Source organism: Anguilla anguilla, chromosome 13 (genome assembly GCF_013347855.1).
Source record: "Anguilla anguilla isolate fAngAng1 chromosome 13, fAngAng1.pri, whole genome shotgun sequence".
Taxonomy (NCBI): domain Eukaryota; kingdom Metazoa; phylum Chordata; class Actinopteri; order Anguilliformes; family Anguillidae; genus Anguilla; species Anguilla anguilla.
The window spans coordinates 24,172,301-24,194,995 of NC_049213.1; the positions used below are offsets into that span (position 1 = coordinate 24,172,301).

Consider the following 22,695-nt stretch of genomic DNA (forward strand, 5'->3'; position numbering starts at 1 on the left):
CCTAACAGCAACGGCAAGTTCATTCCACCAATGGAAGGCCAAGATAGACATTGTGGAACCCAGTTGCCCATGACAATGGCGTAGGTGCTGTTAAGCAGATATACTATTATGCAGTTTTAAACATCTATCAATGCGGGTGCAACTAGTGCATTATCTGGCTCCCTGGCCCTGAATAGAGTTTATCTGAGAGCAGAATTCTGGTGGATTGGCACTCACAGTCACGTCTTCAGCAAGAGTGTCGTGCAGGAACGTCCTCTGTGAAGGAGCAGATAAGCGATTGACATCACTGGGGGGCACATGGCTGGGGGGGGGGGGGGGGGGGTTTGTGCCACCACAGCTGACCCAGCGCACCCTCTGACCTCACGAGTGCTGCTGTGTCACACGGCGCACGTTGGGGCGGGGGGAAGGGGGGGGGGGGGGGGGGGGCTGGGGGCTGGTTGGAGCCTGTTCCCCTGCTGCTGGAACAATAATGAAAGCAATTAATTCAGTGCTGATGGAAAATATGACAGGAATGTGCTTCTGTAATTTCAGGATAGGTTTACTAGCAGATGGAGGAGGAAAAAGGCATTCAGGAGTTCTTATAATGTAATCCCCATGGAGAGGAGCTGGCTGTGTGTGCACGTAAGGGGTGGTGTGACTAGTATTTGATAAATACCATGCTAAATCAACAGCTTGCACAGGTTCATTGTTTAGGCTCGGAGTAGATTAAATCATCAGTTTTTAGCAATTTCCCCATTTGTGTTTATTATGTATTTTAGCCAGGAAAGTGAGAATTACAGTCAGTATTACAGTGGGAGTGCATGTATCTGTCAAACAAGTGAGCTGAGATATGCCTGACGTCTGTCCCTTTGCAAGCAAGATGGTCCTTTTCTGTCAGTGTGAAAGAGGGAGTCTGTCCACCGTCATTTGCTTTTTTGCCTCTCTGGGAATGGGCCAGGTGACTGATGGGAGGAAGCAGGAGGTTAAATAGGGATTCATCACTGTGGTCTGAGGAGCAAGATTACAGTATCATCACAATGGTTTTAATAACACTTATGGCCTAAATTCAGTAGTAATAGCAACAGAAGATGTGCTGTACTTCTGTGCTGTGCAGTCCCAGGCAGCCTAGACCCCCATCTTTGCAGACAGGACCTTTGCATTTTTGTGGTTTGAACATTTTGATGGTTTGCAGGAGAAGATGAGTCAGATGGAGCGATTTTCATTTATTTGTCAGTAATGTTTGATCTGGATCTGCATCCGTGTGTGTGTGCGCGTGCAGTACATGCAATATATAATGTCTCCCTTCCTGCTTTATAGGTTGCTATGGCAAGTAGGACAGTTTCATAACAGTAATAAATCTCTATAGCAACCATGCTGGTACTTTTAGTGCTTTCTGAAGAACAACAATGACTGTGTTTTAAATGTTGACACAACCCTGTCAGAAGAAGATCTTTGCAAGGCCAAAAAGGCCCTCTTTATTCTTCTTAACCATTCATTAATTTCATTCAAATATAATAATCATCTTTGAGTAGATTTCCACACCCACCCCACCACAGATCACAGACAGAGAACCTGCAGTTAAGCACAGGGCTATCCAGCATGGAAACAGTGTTAGCCTGCTCAGTCAGTGCAGACAGCACTTGCCAGTCCCTGGCAGGCAGAGTGCAGGGTAGGGGTGGTGGTGGTCCAAACATTCTCCTTAAACTAGAGATGAACCAGGGAGACACACAGCAAGCATACCCACAACAGTCTTTGCAAATTGTTTTAATGGGTTGGCTTTTAATGTGTTTAAATCGCTGTGGTTCTTCATCATTTTCATTACAATAGACACAGTATGAAATCACCAACATATTAAGCACAAAAAAAACTTTGTCCATACAAAACACGAGCTTCACAATGTAAGTGTGTCTCACATTTTGTTGCAAGACTGGTTATGGAGTCATGTGACATAAACCATTTTTATGTTTTCACATAAATCTATATTTCCTTGGTGTTAAAATCAATTTATTTAAAAAATCTTTTACGAACTGGATTTTACCCTGCAGATACGTGCTCGCAGAAGCCAGTATTGACATGTTCAGTGGTGTACACTGTGGGTGTGTGCCCGTCTGGGGCAGGTGCTTATCTCCCGTGAGCATAAGGGTTCTACACTGGACGTCACAGCATTAGACTTGGCTATAGGACATGGTAGATATAGAGCGATACACTAGCGTCTTGTAATGTTTGTGGATAAACAGCCCCCAAATCATTCAAAAACAGTACTGTTTTATGTGAGTAGGCAGCACAGCTGATCAAGGGGTTTGGCTTGTTAATTTTGGCATGGTAATTTATGTTTCGTTATCTCTTTTTGACTATTCTCTTGTCATTCTCTTGTATTGCAGAATCATTTCCCATTGTGCAACCATGGCTGATAATGTGGAAGTGTTTCACTATAGCTTGAAATATAAAAATGTAAACACTGAATACATAATTAATGAAAAACTATTATTTTGCTCATTTTCAAGGGAGTGCTGCGGTCTGTATTTCTTGGTAGCTTCTCAACTTGAAAGCATAACCTTTCTTCAATGTTTGCATTGAAGAGAGTCAATTCAGTTAAGTTTTATTGGTATAGATCTGTTTATAGAGACACTGTCATGAAATATGCTCAACAGTAAATAGAAAAAAATTAGCAAGAACAGCTTCATGGATCAGTGTTCATTATTTTTCTTAGCTTGTTTAGAAACAGATACATAATTATTTTTTGGGCCTCACCACACTCTGTGGTGAATGAAATCAGATTTAATGGGAAAATCTTAGTTTTCCATCCAGTGCAGTGGGGACTATGACTTTCTGATATCCATGATTACCTCACATAATACTAACTCGTTGCTATGGACTCTGTGAAGTCATTGGTGCGGGGACATTTGTGTAAAAGCAAGGTACACACATGCACAAAAATAATAAAATGCTTTAATTGTTTGTATGAGAATGTTGAGGATCATAGCATGCACTTTCGATATTTTTTGATATATATATATATATATACATACTTAAAATAATTTAAAAGTTTTCTTCTCTCTTAAACCCTAAGATGTAGCTATAATTGTGACCCTGCAGGTATTGGAAATGGCTTACAGATATGGTTCCACTTTTTCCAGGCATGAGTGACACCAGTACAATTTGTCAGAAAGTTTCAACCAACCATGACACAGAATACAGATATTTCAGACAAGAAACAAGTCACATGTTTGGTTTCTGGATGATGCTGGTGCTGCTGGTGCATCTGGGTGATGTCAACACAATAGACAAACACTAGACAAAAAAGCAGAACAAGACAATGAAGCAATGTTCAGTTATGAGCCAGCATTGACGTGTCTTAACTGTTGCAGTCAGTTTTTTTCAAAGTTCTGGGCAATTTGCTGAATAGTTTTACACAGCTGGCTTATTATCACCAAGGTCTGTCGTTAATAAGCTGAATCAGTAACTCTAACACGCTGTAGGAAAGGACTGCAGAGAGTGGAGCCGTGAGATTTGAAGAGCCTCTCAGGCCCCACTCAGGACTCGTAAGGACTAAACATCCCTGTGTACAGACATCCCACACTGTAGCCACAATGTCCCACAATGTAGTCCCTGCTATGAAGCTGTCCAAGGGACAAAAAAAATTGCAGATTCTAAAAAACCTAGTCAAAACAAAATTTGATTAATTCATTAGGCATTGCACCTGCATGAGTACAATCACAGCACTCCCGAGCAGGTAGATAGGGAGCAGCTGAACAACAGAATGTGAGGGTCAACACTCTTATCTGCTTATCTTTGTCTCTTTTTTGCTCTTTCGGTTCCCTTTTTTGGTCCCTACAAATGTTTCACTGTCGGTGTGCCTGAAAAAATAAGGTAGCCTTCAACATTGCATGTGCACACGCTTATTTTCAATGTGCTGGTGTGTGCACGTATGTGTGATGCTTGTGCCTGCTCTCTGCATTGCCTTTGAACACCACAGCCCTGGTCGTAAGATCAAAGTTTGTCAATCTGGTGCCCAGCTATCACTCTTCCGTGGAGTTTGACCTTTGCTCTGGGAAAGATGTTCCAGCCAGCATTTGTACTCAGTACACAGAACCATCGCCATTCTCCTGAGAGAAAATACAGAGCTCTACATAAAACTAAATTCCTGTTGCATAAGCATTTCATGCTCACATAAACACTGCTGCACACTTATTGTACCCAAATGTATATATTACAGATTAATACAGCAGTATTCATTTTTCTATGACGCACAGACTCAGTTTACTGGATGTAATGTACTGTGGTTTTTCTACAGCTTTCTATTAACGCTGAAGTCGATTGTATATATAAAAGCAGATGTAAGCAATGTGCACACACACACATACACACACACACACATACAACAAGGTATGCATGAGAAACTCATGACTTCTGGTGTATTGAGGAAGTTAAGTGATGAGATATTGACCTAAGTTCAGTTACATCTCTGTTGTTTTTGAAGTCAGAATAGAGAGCAAATATTCATTCCCTCCATATCTGAACAAGTGATAGTAGTGAGGAATGCCCTGCATCTCACCCTATAGAGATGGACCAAAGTATTGCAATTCCTTACATAACCTTCTCAGAAGGGACAGTCTCTAGAAGAGCCAGAGTTTAATCAAATCCCCCAGTTTTCTGTTCTCCCCATAGTTAGAGATTATTACCAGTGATGACAGGCTTTAGATGAATTAACTCCAACCCACTGGGACTGCTGGTCGACAGCTGTCTATGGGATTCATCTTCTGAAACTGGCCTTTCATTGATGATGTGCAGTAATTTCTATATTATGAAACCAAAATGTATTTTTTTAAAAAAACAGCCTTTAATAAAAGCCGAGAATCTGCACTTTAACTACATATAAACAGTTTGATTACAGATATAAAATTGTGGAGTTTATGATCAAAGCATGGATCAGATAAATATATGACAATGTAAATGTAAATATGGAAAAACAGAAAGGAACAGGGAATTATATTCATGCACACAGAACGTGGGCCAATGCCAATGACATTGTCTTATGGGCTGTAACAGATAGGACAGGGTCACAGCAATTCTTCATATAAATCAAGGGAATTACGAGGACAGTGTCATTGTTTTGACAAAGCCAGTTATAAAGAGAATCGGGGGTGGAAACAAGATGGTGACCACTGGCGACTGAGTGGAGATGAGACAAGAAATGCCTGTGACAGCACCCTGCCATGGGGCATGGATGCCCTTCAGATGATGGAGGTCACATCCATTCTGACTGCCTGGAGAGGGGAGGGCGAAATAGAGTGAAAGAGTAGCTAAGCATAGAAATAATGAGAATCTTACATAACCAATGCTGTGATGTCATCATCCCTCATTTGGATCAGGAATTAGCTAGAGGCTGCTGTCAGAGCTGGTGCATTGACTTTGCCACAAAAGAAGGGTTCAGAATAACCACCCGACTAGTAATATAGCATACAAATCTGGACCTTGACAAAGCCAATCTGCCAATGAATATTCCACTTCTCTAACTTAAAAAATAGAATCACAATAGGATTTTTGCTCATTTCACATACTTGCTTATCAATTTTCTCAAAATTCTACTGTGAGGTTAGTTTGTAAATACTGTCTCTCCCTCTCTCTTATTTTAATTCAGTTCAACTGAAAATCTAACCAACAACCAGAATTCTAAAATAATATATGCAATGGTTTGTCATTATTATAATAATAAATATACACATATTGAGTTCAATTATACTGTATGCAATTAGCATGAAATGCAAGATAGTAAAAATGGATAAACCGAGCACAGAACATTACTCACTATGTGTGGTTTACATAACCTGTTCCCTGGTTGCTTTCTATCCCAATAGGGGTGCAAGAAGCTAAGACAAAGGATGCTGTCGGTTTATTCCGCTGCTGATGATCTACTTAGATCTGGTGTAATCCTGAAATAGAATGCCTGAATGAATGGGAAGGGTCTCACCCTTAGTAGGCTGTATTTTTTTTTTTTTTAATTTAAATTAATTGTATATATAAAGTGAATGTCTTTACGTATGTGGTTATTATCAATGAGGCATTTTCTGGGAGGAGGAGGATGAAGTCAGTAAAACAGTTAGTCTGTAAGCTCCATTCAGATTCTCACGACCCAAAATCATTATGGAATTACACTGAGAGAGTGATCAGAATGGTAGATTTGCAGGGGGATTTCTGGAGAACAGAATGAAATAGAATATAACCAGATCTGTCAGATCCTGCTGAGCCAGATTCCCATTGATCATATGTAGCTCTATTGAACTCAGCGTGCGTGTATGCGTGAGCACTACAGCACACTGTGAGCTACTGCAGGCGTCCACACCTTGCAGGACACAGTATTTTTATCCGCGTCTTAAATAAGACGTTTAAAAAAAAATCCCTCTTATCTGGAGCGGATGCAAATTAGCAAATCGCCTTCCTCACGGCATGTTCTGGGTCACGGATAGCCTTCCTACACTTCATCTTCATTGATCTGAGAGCGTCTGCTTATCTCTCCATGCGTATCTACATGTGTGCCTGATACTGTTTGTGAGTGATTACATGTTTGTGATTTGTCTGCATCTGCAGATTATTCTAACAGGGTATCATCTGGCATGGCATGGAAGCAACAGCTGGGCCAAGACAGGTCAAGGGTCACCACAATGTCTTTTTCTGGCATAATGATCAACTGGAGAGAAAGATTGTCCATCAGATGGCAGTTACACCATTTTTTTTTTTTTTTTTTTTTCCCCCCAGATAGATGAAACAGTGACCTCAGGCACTGGCCCTGAATCACTTTCATACATGATGGTTAGAGTGTGCTGCAGGCTGGATTAACTGCTCCTGGATCAGTGCTTAGGGGATACTGTGCCCCCAGAATTGCCCCATTGGTTCTGTGGGTAAACTCCTGTATGGAGACAGAACCACCAGGGCTTGAATGGAGAGATTCAGACAGGAGGTTCTTGTGGATTTTTGTAAAGTATGTTATATACTCACACTACATGCAAGAACAGTCACACAGTCATTACTGTGCAGGAAACATCAGCGACCAGCGACTGTTTGTCCTCCTCAATCCTGTGTCCTTCCATAGCCTATTTACTCTAAAAGCCTCTTACAGTGAGCACACTTGGGCTTAGAACCCTCACCTTTATCCAGCATACACTGCAGGCTGAGACGCTGTGGCTATTTAACACATATTGTACTATGTCTAAAACCAGACATATACATGTATTATGGATCTATATATGTATTTAATGCAATATAAATATGTCACAATTACCATATTACGTTGGATGTGAAGACATTGTTTATATCTTGCAGATGACCGCTGAGATTCCAGAATGGCCCCTGGACCCATTTTGGGACCTCTGGACCTAGTAAGCACTTACCGTACAGAGCTTTTTGTTGGAGACATTTGTTGGAGAGAGCTCTCACCATTTTCCAGTGGTTTATTGCCAGCTTCAACTCTCTTTCTCCCCCCACCTCTATATAAATCCAACATCTTCTTTCCTCTATGCTCCTGTATCTTCCCATATTGTTCTATTCATCTCTTCACACATCTCTTTTTTTTCTCTCAATCTGCCTGTTCCCCTCTGTCTATCTTTCTCTCAATTTCAGTGTAAAAACAGAAAGCCAATACAAAATGAAAGGGGGGGGGGGGGCATGAGTAACTAGAGGACGATGAGTAAAGGGCAGTTTTTAATATAATAATAATAATAATAATAATAATAATAATAATAATAATAATAATACATTTCCTCACATTTCTGCCCACAAATGGCACTTTAAATATAATAAAATGCATGTTGTAAGACTCAACAGCAGGCACAATAAATCTAAAATGTATAAGAGCAATGTATTCTGTGGGGAAAAACATAAGCAGGTCAAAGTGCAAGAAAAACAGAGCAGAGCTCTACCTGGTTACATCATAAAACATCAACAGATAATGGAAGGAGGTGTTTTTTGGTATTGGGGTTATAATAATAGAGTACACTGAAGCTTTGTTCACTTTTAAAATAATCTTTGGAAAGAAAGAAAAGTAAAAAAAGGAAAGAAATAAATCATATAGCCTAGTTTCAAAACAGAAGGACTGAAGCAGAAGAAATCAAAACTGAAAATAAAATAAGGAAATAATCATCTTCATAAGCTAAGAAATTGAATTTCCCTAGATTACAAAGGACAATGGATTGAGAGAGGGAGGTAGGGAGGGACGGACAGAGAGAGAGAGAGAGAGAGAGAGAGAGAGGATGATGTAATGGTAATGAGGCTGGGGGGGGGGGGGGGCATTTGCATGTCTTCACCTCCGTGTCGTTATATAACCAAGGAGAACAAGTATTTCTTTATTCAGGAGCAAAGACCGTGCGAGTGTCACTGTGTGTGTGCACCTGCACACGCATGGTCTTCCATGAAGACAGTATCCAATAGAATATGTACATTTTATATTTTCGCTAAAGTGTGACTAGGTTAATCATAGTCCTTATTTGTGTGCATGGATCCTGATCAGCACGGGTCAGTGTGGTTATTATCTGAGCCTTTTGATAGAGATTTGGATATATGAGTGCGCCTGGAAACAATAGTAGTTACAAAAACATGCAGAGTGAGTTAGGAAAAAACTAAGCCTGTCGCCAACAGAACCCCTCTTCTGGTTGAGTTTATCCTTAGAATAAAGTGAATCTTCTGTTTTTACTTCACTTAATCACATATGATTTTTCACATGTTTTTGTAATAACTGACCACATATGTAAACCACAAATGTAAGCTGTCAAATATGTAATTTCTTCTTGAAAGCGTGTTGTTTGTGGTAAACTGCAATCACAGCCTCTGTGCTTTTAATGACATTCCTCATACAATGCTGACCTCTGTTGCTCTTAGAGTGAATTACACTGTGGCTACAGTCTTTTAAAAAATGGAAGGAAGTAAGCAACACTCATCCCTTCTCATTTTTCTTCCAGTCCTGGAAGCCAAAGTTACAGTAAATAACTGTTCCACACCCAGCAGTCAGGTCATAAACTGCACATTTATGGCAATGACAGAAAAGTAGTATGCTATGCACTATTTATAACCAAGCATGCAATTAAATCACAAATCTTTCCACCACTTATCCTACGCAAACCCAATTATATATTATATTGATATTATTATTGTTTATATAGGTAACTTATTTAAATAACTGATTTTTCATTTACTCACTCTATGACAGAGGTCTACAATCCTGGTTCTAGAGTGCCACAAGCTCAGCTGGTTTTCATTTCCACTTTAAAATCAGCACCCAATTAAGACCCAAGTAACCAGAGGGGTGTACTACAAAGGAAGATTACGGGGTTAGCAAGCTAACATAATTTTTATCCTTGGGTTTTCCATATCACAAAGTTGACTCACTTAAAATTGGGGTATATCGCCATGGTAACATATGCTGCACGGCTAACCTGCTCAGGTTATGTTCAGGCTATTGAATTGAAACATAGAAAACTGCCGCCCTTTGACAAATCAACTCCATGGATCCTGCAGGATGCTATTGCTACCCAATGTTTCCTAAATTATTTCATATTACTTGGCCCTGTGTTTTTTCATCTTGCCATCTCTGAAGAGAATGTGGCCATTCACACTTTATGTTCCACATCAAAACTTCTTCATGGAAGAAGACATTATTTAAAAGAATGTCTTAAACAGCTTATGAAAAATTACATTCCAGAAAGGCCATGTTGGGGGGGAGTAAATACAGATAAAAATTACAAATATTTAGTTGTAATAAATAAATATAGAATCTTACAAACCTATCCAGACATACGTTTGCGTCATTAATGTACTGTATGTTTGTGTGTCAGCTTTTTAGCCAAAAAGTGTAGAATTTATTTTAAAATGTACAATAATACAAAAATCTTATTTGTGAATACAATATTCTGAACAAAATGCATGGGGTCCAAGCACACCCAGCCAATATCATGCCTTTTAACAAATGCCGTATCAGTGCCAAGATCACTTAGCAGCCATAGGGAGGTACCCAATGTAACAAATTAGATATTTTATCGGAGTCTGAGGTGGAATTTGAACCTAGGTCTCTCACTCACCCAAAGATTCTGTAGACAAACACGTTACCAGCTTTAAATATTGGGCTGAACCAATGTTTAAAGATGGTAGGGAAACACCCAGATGGGCAATGTGAGTGTGGTATGCCTGTTGTGGTATGACAGTTGAGAATGCTATCATAACATGTAAGAAATATAGGGAAAAGAGGAATGTATTATTTCAAGGTGTTTCAGAATCAGGGGTTTCTTCTTTTTCTTTTAAAACTTTTTTACGTGCACCTGGACGTTTTTTCTCGGATATAAATTGAGGATTTGATTTTTTATTTATTTTTCTGATTTTGTTTCATCGACCAGCGGAGGGCGGTAATACGCCTCGAAGCCACTGAACTGCATTGCTCGAAGCCCTCACAATACCGGAAATCCCGCAACAAGAAGAACACTTACTCTTAGCCACACCTTTTCCGGTCGTCGTCACACTGAGAGGCCCAGAAATATATATATATTTTTTGGTTATCGTGTTTTGGAAGTTAAACATGAGTAGCCTGCATGCTTTTTTTCTGATTGTATAATTCAGTGAAAAGAGAAAGAAGAGAAAATGTCCTTTAGATTAACTAGACCGAACGTGACTATAAAACGTGTCTATAAGCTAAATTATGTTTTGCGGATATCTGTGGTTTACCCTTCTGTCTGTAACACCCTTGTTTTTATACTAGGCTACCTATATTCTAGTACTTCTGCATATATGATTTTTTTCATATATGCAGAAGTACTAGCTACAGAAAAAAACGTGTATTCGGCCTGGAGATCTCTCCATGCTGCTTGTAATAAAGAAGCCCTACAGCCCTGAACAGAATGGTGATTTTCCACGACTATATCGAAGCGTACCGTTTATTTTAATTACAGTCAAATAAAAATCTTAACACAGGTTAAGTTGTTGTTGTTGTTATTATCATTATTATTATTATTATTATTATTATTATTATTATTAATAATAATATTTTTTTAATTTTATTTTTATTATTGCTGTTGTTTAAATATACAGCTGTAGGAAGTTTGGCAACAAAGTTAGATGTCAGAAATATTGCTTAACACCATATAAGGGTAATTTACTTGATGGCTCCGAAAAAATTAGTCTAACAGGTAACAGAAATATATTGATGCGTTGAAAATCAATATAATAGAATTAAACACATCATATGTTGATATACTATGGCTACGTTTAAAGTTACAATGTGTACAGCTAGGTAGCTACTACAGAACAGTCAATGCTGCCCAAAATGAAAACATAAATTCACCCGACCGCTTGGGTTTAGTTAACCTCCGGGCTTGTGAAACTAGGCCAATGCTGATTTACATCTGACGTGTATTAGCTGCTGTAGTGGTGACGTGTCTCTAAAAGTGATTTCTTTTCAGAGCGGAACGGCGAGCCGGTGCCATTCAGACTTGACTGATCCAGCACACCGGGACCATTAACACACTGGGATCTACACAAAGGGCGCTATGGGCAGTGAGTACATTTTCTAAATAGGTTAACCAAAACGTATGATTATATTATGATAGAGAAATGCAGCAAATAGCTCTGTTTACAATGAAACATTTCATTGAAGGTTCGGGAAATCTACCGTTAAAGCGTGGTATAGGCGGAGGCCATTTTTTGTTTTTAACTAGTATCTGGAGCTGTAACCTTTATAGCTGGATGCCGTTTAATTTTTCCACAGTATAATAACGTATCCATAACAGTTATAAACTACCCAGTAATCGTGTGGTTCATTGAAATATAAAGATGTTAATGTATTGGTTTGAGATTACACATTGGCTGCTTAATCTATGTTTCGACGGTGGAGAGCGGTTACGCTAGGCTAACGTTCTACACTGTACAGAAAGGCTATTATTACTTGACTAAGTTAACTAACGTTGACTAACTAGCTGACTTAGTTTTGTGTTTGACGTAAGGTAGTCAATAACCGTTATTACTTCACATGGCTAATGTTACATGAATAATTTCGAGAACTCCACGGCAACATGAACGGCGATCGTTTCTATGATCGTAGCTTGCTTGCTAGTGGAGGTAGACAATTTTGTTGAAGTGTTAAAAATACGATCCTGCTATTCATATCAAGTAGGTAGCTGCACTAGTCAACCATTTTATTATGTGTTAATTTCTGCAAATATGCATTGTTTATGCACGGGTGAACGCGTTGATGTTGGATTCAAGGTTGTAAGACTGATGACGTAGCCTAGCGTTACATCTGTACTAGCTAGCTATATGGCCCATCTGGTTTGCACTCCAAGTTGGCAACACGTTAATTGGATTTTCTGGTGCTTTAAGCAATTCTATGTGGCATTTTCGCGTTATTTTACATTCATATAGCGATTGCTTTGTTACCAGCGTTATTATGATAAAATTGTTCTTTCGATTACGCCATTTGGCTAATGCTGACTTGTCTGTTGTATGCCACGTCTCCTTGAGTCTGAAAAGATGCCTCGGGTTTCCGTTTTACATTTTTGATCAATAGCCCATAGCCTCGATTATTAGCTATCATTCTCTCGATGAACTATACATTTTGTTCTATTTGTTTTTCAGTAAAGTTTTTGGAAGTAATAAAACCGTTCTGTGCGGTTTTACCTGAAATTCAGAAGCCAGAAAGAAAGGTAAAGTTGTGTATTCACATTTTTCTCTTCATTTCATGACCCGTTACAACTCCGTTACATGGGTGTTCACTCTTGTTAAAATGTTTAATTTCTCTTCAGATTCAGTTCAGGGAAAAGGTACTATGGACTGCCATCACGCTCTTCATCTTCCTGGTCTGCTGCCAGGTAAGTAGCCAATTGCTATCCAGTAATCGCATGGCTAGCCATTCAAACATCCGCGGAGCTGTCCCAGTATTCAGCACAGTTCCGTGTGTTCCAGTATTTTATGAAGTAGCCAGTTATTTTCACCTGATGGATTGCAAATTTCTAGGTGGGTTTGTGGGAATGTATGCAAGTTCTGTGATGATGGCAAGATTTGTGTAGCATTATATTAGTCTTATATAATATATATAATAGTGCCCATGCTTTCTTCTCTCCTCTAGATCCCCCTGTTTGGGATCATGTCATCGGACTCTGCCGATCCGTTCTACTGGATGAGAGTGATTCTGGCATCCAACAGAGGTGTGTTCTTGAGATCTTGATCAAGCCTTGAGTACTTAAGTTCATAACCATAAATCACCCTTTTGCTTACCACTGTTAATGTTCTTTTAAGGCCATAGGTGGATATTGGTTAAGGTGAAGATTTCCTTTATTTTGCATGTTCAAGGAAATTAATTTTGTGCAATTGGCACATATGCAAGACAGGAAATATGAGTGCCACATAAAAATAAAAACAATCGATAAAGCTAGATTTCACACAGATACTAGGAAACATTTTAGTGTTCAAATAGTTAATATGCTGTTCATAGTCATTTGGTTACATTGTGGGCTGACTAAAGTATGGTGGCTCCAGCCAAAACTTTGAATGATTTTTTGTGTGCTGCAGCCTGGTGTTTCCTTTCATGTTGGATCATGACCTTGCTGTTATACAGACCTGGCTGGATTCTGCTTAATTTTATTTTGTTTCCCTTGCCCGCATGCCCTGGTCTGCAGGTACTCTGATGGAGCTGGGCATCTCTCCCATCGTCACCTCTGGCCTCATCATGCAGCTGCTGGCTGGAGCCAAAATCATTGAGGTCGGGGACACCCCCAAGGACAGAGCACTTTTTAACGGGGCACAAAAATGTAAGCCTGCACCCGCCAACCCAGACAGACTGCCTAATCTGTTGTTTTTTTGTGGGGGTAAATGAAAAAGATATGTTATGGACCATGCTTGGAGAAACAAAGAGTTGGAAAAGTATGGGGTATATTTGTGTTGAGAGAGTATATGTGTGATGGGAGAAAAGACAAATGAAAAAAGACAAGAAACTTGACGCTCTAGTGTGATTTAAGTCTGTTAAACTGTATTCAGACTCACTTGAATTTGTTTTTGGGAAAACTCTTTGGTTGTATTTGTGGCATTTCCATTTTTTACCAAATTTAAAATGTCCTTTTGTAGTACAAAGTGTTTCTGGGACAGTGTCTTTTTAAAGTACTATACAAAATAAATTGAAGTGAATGTTGAAAATCAAACCTGCTTGTCTACTCTCTGGTTATGTTATTACCCACAGGCTTGTTGAAATGGCTACTAATGGGTCATTTCAGTTATGCTGCTTCTATTTAAGGAGGGCCACTAGCATACATTTATCTGCATTTCTGGGGTTCTGCTGGAATCCTTGACCATAGTATGCTTGTCCTTGCTTGTGCACTTGTGTGTCTGTAAGCGTGTAACGTTGCTCTCTCTGTGGTTGGCAGTGTTCGGTATGATCATCACCATCGGCCAGGCCATCGTGTACGTAATGACTGGGATGTACGGGGATCCCTCGGAGATGGGTGCTGGGATCTGCTTGCTAATCATCATTCAGGTGAGCCACTTACCCACTCTCTTTTTTTTTTTTTTTTTTTTCCTTTTTCTCATTGGTCAGTTAGTACAACCCCTCTGCTACTAGTGGGGCTTTTAGCTGTGCAGTGAGGCAGCTTGCTAAAGTGTGCTTTTGATTTGTCTCGTCTCGCTAGCTGTTTGTGGCGGGCCTGATTGTCCTGCTTCTGGATGAGCTGCTGCAGAAGGGCTATGGCCTGGGCTCTGGAATCTCCCTTTTCATCGCCACAAACATCTGCGAGACCATCGTCTGGAAGGCCTTCAGCCCCACTACTGTGAACACCGGCAGAGGTAGGAATTCAACAGACGTTTCTCTAGGGCTTATAAGAGCTGGGATTGGCGCTGGCTGCTCTGACACAACGGACCTTCTGCAGTTAGTGTGTTCAGAGATATCTCTTGATTTGATTTGAGTTACATGCTGAGCAATGCCTACCAAGTCCCTTTCTTTAAAGAATTAATTTCTCTAATTAATTCCAGTTCAACATTAAAATTATTAGGTGACCTGAATGGATTCAATGATTTTGTGTAATTCAAGCTTGTACAGCATGTTTGTTGCCCTTCAGAATGAAGGTTTGGCTGGGTCTGGTCCGCACTTTGGGTTGACAGCAGCGACTAGAAAGTGCAACCTGTCTCTTATGTTCAGGAACGGAGTTTGAGGGAGCCATCATCGCCCTCTTCCACCTGCTGGCCACCCGCACAGACAAAGTACGCGCCCTGAGAGAGGCCTTCTACCGCCAGAACCTGCCCAACCTTATGAACCTCATCGCCACCGTTTTCGTCTTTGCCGTGGTCATATACTTCCAGGTCAGTGCTGATCTTTTAGAGTCATCGGTCTCTCCTGGCTCACAAGCGCCACATTGTTAGAGTAGATTTATTCCCTCTGGTTTCTCCAGTATTTATTCTCAATGTAGATTACTGTGTATAAAATGTCTAACTACTCTTGCAAGATGATGATGATGAACAGAAGTTGTTAAACTTCCTTTTCGCGTTAGGATTGTGGCATGTCAGGATTGTATGTTTGAAAAGACAGCAACAATGAGGAGATGTATTCTTATTCCACTGATTGTGCTTGCATATGACAAAGCTTATACTCTCACTCTCCACAGGGCTTCAGAGTCGACCTGCCCATCAAGTCTGCCAGATACCGTGGCCAATACAACACCTATCCCATTAAACTGTTCTATACCTCCAACATTCCCATCATCCTCCAGTCTGCCCTGGTGTCCAATCTCTACGTCATCTCCCAGATGCTCTCCACGCGATTCAGTGGAAACTTCCTGGTCAATCTGCTGGGGACTTGGTCTGTAAGTAATCAACTAATAACCAACTAAGCAACCAATAAATCACTTGGTGTATACCGGTGACTGTGGTGTGCCATCCTAATAAGCTTTCTTTTAATAATGTATTCTTGAGTGAGAAGTGTCTTTATTATAATTGCGTTAGAATAAATGAGAACTAGTACTTGGTAGTGTCCTCAGACTTTTGGTCCCCACTGTATGTATAAGGTACTGAAGTTATTGATTACATAGTGTGTGCCCATGATTCAAATGGGCAGTGTAATGGAGGGGAATGCTATTCAAGGTTGTGCAGGGATGTCAGTCTGCTTGGTAAATACAGTGCCAGCAAGCATTCAGAAACTGTGGAGGGCAGTGAACTGACGGGTGTGGGCTTCTGCACACAGGACACTTCCTCTGGAGGTCCAGCACGTGCCTACCCTGTCGGAGGCCTGTGCTACTATCTCTCGCCGCCAGAATCGTTTGGCTCGGTACTGGACGACCCGGTCCATGCTGTCATCTACATCGTCTTCATGCTGGGCTCCTGTGCTTTCTTCTCCAAGACTTGGATTGAGGTTTCTGGGTCGTCTGCCAAAGACGTGAGTTGCCGCTTCCATGTGTACACCTGATACAATAGAGTCGATAACTGAAACGTACGCAAGAGGACACAAAACTGTGGGTAGGGACTAGGGGGAGTTGCAGGAAGTTTTGAGGTGGGTTATGAGTTGACAAAAAAAGGGGCAGCTAGTATGTGACACATTTTCCATTGGCATTCACACGAGTCAGATTGAATGCGGTAGCTGGACATTCTCTGCAGAAAATTAATTGTTTTGAAGTATCTTAACATTTAATTCTGTTTGGCTATATTTTAATAGGTTGGGTCACAGATCAGTATTTTCTCATTAAATAGGCTGTGGGCTCAGAGTTTGGGAAGCAGTATTTTACATGATGGCTATATGGTTTTTGTATCAGGCAGTCACTCTGAATTTATGTCCAACAGGTCGCTAAACAGCTGAAGGAGCAGCAGATGGTGATGAGAGGGCACAGGGAGACTTCCATGGTGCACGAGCTCAACAGGTAAAGAATGAGTTCTCTGCATCAGTGGTAGGGCCCTTTCCCCTAAGAGCAAATCACAGGCAGAATTATAGGATTTTTCATCTGGAAGCAGAGTTTATTTACTAATGGTTTTCAGGGCTGTGTAACTCACTGTGTGCAGTTAAGCATGTTTTGGAAAGAAATGAATGGCAGTTGTGCTAGTGGGAAAGATGTGGCGCCCCCAACATAGTTGAGTGGAGCTGTTGTTTGACAGGTCTTCTACACCGGCCCTGTGTTTGACTCTGTTCCTTTCTGTGCGCAGGTACATCCCTACAGCTGCAGCCTTTGGTGGCCTGTGCATCGGCGGGCTGTCCGTCATGGCTGACTTCCTGGGTGCCATAGGCTCTGGCACGGGAATCCTGTTGGCCGTCACAATCATCTACCAGTACTTTGAGATCTTTGTAAAGGAGCAGAGTGAAGTGGGGAGCATGGGAGCCCTTCTCTTCTAAATCCTTGCCCCCCCACACACGCCAGACAGACGCCACCACTTGTCTCTTGTATTGTTTTTTTTAGTTTCTTATTCACGCACAGTCAGTGTTCTTCTGCCTCCTGGAGGAATCTTTTGAGAATGTGTTTTTTTTTTTTTTTGTTTTTTTTCTAGAAGCCCTATGGGCAGATATACAAACATTCAAGTGGGTTCTCTCTGGGAATGAGGGGCACCCTTGTGTCTATCCTCCCTCCCCCATTGCCTCGTCCTGTCCCATTTACCCACACTCCTGCCCCCACATTGGTTGTCAATACTTGGCACCATGTTCTCATTAGATCTTCTTGAAGTTTTATTTTGCTTTGGAGAACATGCCTAAAAGCACAAGTGGCCAGCTGGTTGACTGAGGCTGGGTCCTGGGTGGCATTTTGGGCTGCAGCCGTCTACAGACTGGGTCTGAAGGTGCCGTTGGTCCTGTTCATATCAGAGCAGGCTTTTGTTTCAGTCAGCCTATGCTTCCTATGAACAAGAAAACTACTCATGGTTTCAAAGCCTTGTTATACTCACCCCCCCAAAAAAATGTTTTTGGGATGATGGGTGGGCAAGTGGCCCTTGGCTCCCCGCTGTTGTCTGTCAGGGAATACCTTTGCACCTAGGCATTCTGGGGAGGTCTGTACCTGTGAGACACGGGTGAGAATTCAGTCGTGGTTATTTCTGGTTGTTTTTAATGGGTGAGGAGAGTGGTGCCAGAGCCGTTTCATGTTGAAAATGAAACTGCCTGTTTGAATTGCATCCACTTTTTTCTTTTTTTAAAAGAACGGCGATTATAAAGGAAACAAAGTACAGATACCCCATGAATCTCTGTCCTGCTTCTTTTAGTTTTTCCATTTTCCTAATGTATTCACACAGGTCTTATCAAGAGTACACAGGGTGTCTTTTATTTCAGTCCAGGTAAAGGGAAGTGTTTTGTTGGTCACTAGGTCCTTTGTCTCTGATGTAATTGGCCTTGTGCAGCAACATATTCTGCCTGGCAGATGCTGGAGGGTGCGTGGGTCAGGTTGGGGAGGGGTTGTTTTTATTTTTATTTCATGCATTGGATATAACTGTATTAAAGAATGGAAAAAAACAAGCGATTTTTCTGACATCATGGATTTTTTTTGTTTTTTCTGTATATATCCATTGTACCCATTATTCCTCCACAGTGTAAAATAATTTTCGAATGTGTAAAGATAAGGAAAAACCTGCTTTGAACAAATGCAATCTGTTTAGAAAAGGCCATGGTCAATAAAAGCTACTTTGGGGAAAAAATGCACAGATAACTGCTGCCATTTCTTCTATTCAAGTCCTGCATGCTTGATAACCACCAGCATACAGTCCTATCATGCAACAAGCCCTACACAGTTGCCTTTGCATAAATTTGATCACCTGGACATCTGTTTTCTGCCTCTGTGGATGGGTGTTGATGTATGTGAAGTTTGTGGGACATTTAAAATTGCATAACTAAGCTGAATCCATGGGACTTAATTAGCCTTAATGCTTTTTGGTACTCCTGGTGCTCAAGTGGCTCAGTAAATAAAGGCAATTGGCAGTGGCCTGGTCTACATAGTTCAGGGTTGTATCCTTTGCTAATGACAGAGTGGAAACTTAAGGAATTCCATTAATTCCATTTTCTTCTAAGGCCCAGTTAACCATTGACCAATATGAAAGCAAATTATGTCAATCTGACATATACATTAATTGCATTCCAGAGTGTTCACACCATAAAAACTTTTGGATATATGCATGCAAGTGAACTTAGGCTGTCACGGTCTAAGCATGGCACAGATGCTTGGGTTTTCAGTGAGTTTTCACAAATTACAATGGCTCAACTAAAAAATTATGCCTGGAAAAGCTGTAGCCTAATATATCGCTGTTTACCATGGATTTGTTAGAAACTGGGAACAATTCTGCTTAAGCAATTTGCCCGAGCCGTGAATCATGTATTGGATGCATCTAGACAGGAAAGCAATTCCAAAATTAAGATAACTTTGCTCCTAAAATGGTCTCTGATGCAGTTGACAGTTGACTAGCTGGTTTGGCTTTATCTTCAATCCGGTCTGACTCGAGTGATAAGGGTCTGCTTAGAGAAAATGTCAGTGAACAGCAGAACACGACGTGTATCACGACGTCTTATAGTACCTCGGACAAGTTGGTAGCTTTGCCATACATTTTGAAAGATGCACGCGAAGGAAACAGACAGGCATTCCGATGGTCAACTCTGTCAGTAGAAGGGCCCTTTCCGCCCTGACGTAAAATACCACGTGCAGATGTGTGGAGGTCGAAAGATGAGAGGTTGTGGGTCACAGCGTGCTAAGCGGCACAAGCCGGGTGAGTGAATGTGGTTGCTTGGCCTGACTGGTCGCTGTTACTGATCACTGACTCAAAGAACTGCACAGACTGGGACCGGCAGGGATATTGACACGGCGCCAGATTGATATCCAAATCGCCAGATATGTCGTATTGCAAGCAGGAAGGTACGCCTGAATTGTATCAGTTTACAGCGAGCTTGTTCAGACTACGGCAATGACATTGAATAACTTAATGTTAGCTTGCTAGCTACTTAGCAGCCTGTGTAAATATAAGTTTTCATATTGAGTATGTGAGTCTGTAATGCAGATGATCGCCTAACGCGTCTACTAAACAAGTAGCTACTTGTGAACACCGTTATAAAGTTATTCATGTATAAAGCGACTGGCCAGCCCGGTTCTTACTCATAATGCTGCCTCGGTTGTTTTAATGGCTTGAATAACAGCGCGCTAACGTTGGCTTGCTTCTCGTCATAGCTTTCTGAGGATGACTAACATAACATTTGTAGCATGTAACGCTAGCTGGCTAACAGTAATTTGGCAAATCGCCAAGATGGGAAACCGGTAATATTGTGTTATCAGCCATTATGGCAGATTTTTTTTATAGCGCTGGGTTAGTCGAAACGTTAGTCGTAAAGCTGAGCCTCCTCTAAACAACCTAGTCTAATAGTTTACGTTGTATCCAGCGATGACCTGGGGCTTCAGTCCTGGGCCACTAGTAAATTTGACATAATTTTGTAATAGGTTTGCGTACGCTTTCAGGAGTTCGATAAATCTATTTTATTGTCTAACTCAGTGGTTCCCGACTTCGGTCCTGGAGTACCATACATTTCAGGAAATTTAACGCGTGTTCAAATAAGTGTTCAGGAGTCTATTGTTTAACCCCAGTCTTTCAGTTGGTATAAAAAAGTTTGTTACCTCTTATGTAATTGTTTGCAAAATAGTAACCAACTAGCATGCTATATCAAAACTATGCTATCTGTTAGTCTCTAAAAGACTGTTTAGGATTACCTTACATACATTTGGATTTCTTGATATAAACACGCAATACAGCCCCCGAAAAATCTGATTGACAGCCCCCCACATTATCATATGGATGAAGAAATACATAAATACAGAAATTCATTAATCGAAATAAGCATATACAGAAATAAATGGATCCAGAAATAAATAAAAATTGAAATAAATATGTACAGAAATGAATGAATCAAGAAATATGGAAATAAATTAATTAAGATTTTATCGTGTTTTATTTCTGCGTACATTCATTTATTTACATATTTTTCTTTATATTAAGAGTTTTTTATTTTATATTTTTGATAATTATTTGTTTATTCATTCGAGTCATTTTATTTATTTATTTTGGAATTTTTGGTCCTCCATATACTCCAGGACTGAGGTTGGGAACCACTGGTATAACTAATGTAACATTTGTTAGCAAATTCCATAGAGCATGTAGCTCGACAACTATGTTGTACAACGTGCAGAGCTAGCTAGGTAGCTAGTTGGCGAATCTCGTGAGCTAGTTTATACAGTTCTGCTGGGTCCTAGTTGGAATTGCTTTGGTGTAAATAATGAAAGAATTTGGCATCATTTTGAAAATCACATGCTAATTTCCTGGGAGTAACGTTTTATTTGCTTGTTCTGACAGGTAAAGATCGAATCATTTTTGTGACCAAAGAGGATCATGAAGCACCCAGTAATGCTGAGCTGATTGCCGAAGACCCTAATGACCCCTATGAGGACCATGGTGGGTACAGGGTTCCCACATTCCTTGTAAATCTGGGAAAGGAGGTTCTGTGTGATGTACAATAAAACCAATAGTGTATGGTTCTAAACATTTGGTTTCAGTGTGCAGTTTGTCTGAGAAATAAGTTTTAACGGTTGCCCTTCCTCTTCTCTCAAAGGCCTGATCCTGCCCAGCGGGGAGATTAACTGGAACTGCCCGTGCTTGGGTGGCATGGCCAGTGGGCCCTGTGGAGAACAGTTCAAAGCAGCCTTTTCCTGCTTCCACTACAGCACAGAGGAGGTGAAAGGGTCGGACTGTGTGGACAGGTTCCGAGGCATGCAGGAGTGTATGCAGAGGTACCCCGAGTTGTACCCTAAGGAGGATGACAATGAAAGTGTCCCCCCACAAGGCGGGGATGAGGGCGGGGTGGCCGAAGCCACGCCCTCCACTGATAACTCTAACCCTTCTCTGACCTCTGGACCCAGTTCGGCCCCCTTTTCAGAAGATGTACCTTCCACAGACAGCAAGGCCTCCAGCTAATACCCAAGCACTCCTCTCTGTTAAGTCCTTCGCCTACTTGTGCACCCCCTTGCAACCTGACTTTTTTGTACACACAGATGTGTATCAGTGCTAAAGCCCTCTGACTCTTCTGGGTGCTTTTTTGTTCCACATTTTAAGAGTGTGAGAAGAAGAAAAACGAGGACCCAACATGTTAGGAGAGCATTTCCTCTGTTTCTGTCTCTCTGTCAGGGAAATTCAAACATAGGCCTGGGGAGGAAATAAAACGCACACAAACAGTGCTTACTGAGATTACTGTGCGCCTTGGGTTCCTGTAGGCTTGGGCTGCTAGAAGGGAGGAGGGGAAGGGAAGAGCCATGTTGGGGAAGTCAGTTGCACTTGCAGAAAAATTTTAGTGGTTTCGGCCAATTTTTGGTTAATTTTCCCGTTTCTGGTGGGCTAAAGAGATTGGCCTTGCGTGGTCCTTGGCTTTCCTGAAGCCAAGTGGCAGTCAGTATCGACTGGTTGCCGACCTGTTTCCAGTTGTATTTATATCACACATGCAGTACTGCAACTGTCACTCTGGTCAGATGAAAGTTACTGGTCTTTACACTGAATGTTTGAGTGTGTGCGTACTTGTGCATCATGAGGGGCGGCATGAGATTGGTCTGCTGTGGGGACTCGCACCTGTCCAGGGGGAGTGAAGGGTATTCTATACTAATTGGTCTAATGCTGTGCACCAGGAAAAGAGAGCCTTTAATCTGACATCAGAGACCCAAGTGCTTCTCACATTTTATTGTATATTTAAAAATATAATACTTTTCTCCTAAAGCCTGA

The 22,695-nt window shown here is 41.0% G+C and overlaps 2 protein-coding genes across 3 annotated transcripts; both read left to right on the forward strand.

The window, feature by feature from the left end:
- The first annotated feature begins 11,368 nt into the window (after positions 1–11,368).
- LOC118211581 (protein transport protein Sec61 subunit alpha-like 1) lies at positions 11,369–18,598 on the forward strand. Its single transcript, XM_035388916.1, has 12 exons — positions 11,369–11,511; positions 12,589–12,656; positions 12,756–12,821; positions 13,079–13,157; positions 13,629–13,760; positions 14,370–14,479; positions 14,631–14,784; positions 15,137–15,297; positions 15,600–15,797; positions 16,175–16,366; positions 16,768–16,844; positions 17,125–18,598. Exons 1-12 carry the CDS (start codon positions 11,505–11,507, stop codon positions 17,309–17,311), a joined length of 1,431 nt encoding a protein of 476 aa, XP_035244807.1. The 5' UTR covers positions 11,369–11,504; the 3' UTR covers positions 17,312–18,598.
- Positions 18,599–19,507: 909 nt separating this feature from the next.
- chchd4a (coiled-coil-helix-coiled-coil-helix domain containing 4a) lies at positions 19,508–22,689 on the forward strand. Of its 2 annotated transcripts, none has more exons than XM_035389609.1 (3): positions 19,508–19,653; positions 21,283–21,381; positions 21,539–22,689. In XM_035389609.1, exons 1-3 carry the CDS (start codon positions 19,593–19,595, stop codon positions 21,898–21,900), a joined length of 522 nt encoding a protein of 173 aa, XP_035245500.1. In that variant the 5' UTR covers positions 19,508–19,592; the 3' UTR covers positions 21,901–22,689. The 2 variants fall into 2 exon arrangements, with proteins under 2 accessions (XP_035245500.1, XP_035245501.1); XM_035389610.1 differs by having other exon boundaries at positions 19,513–19,799.
- The last annotated feature ends 6 nt before the right edge of the window (positions 22,690–22,695 follow it).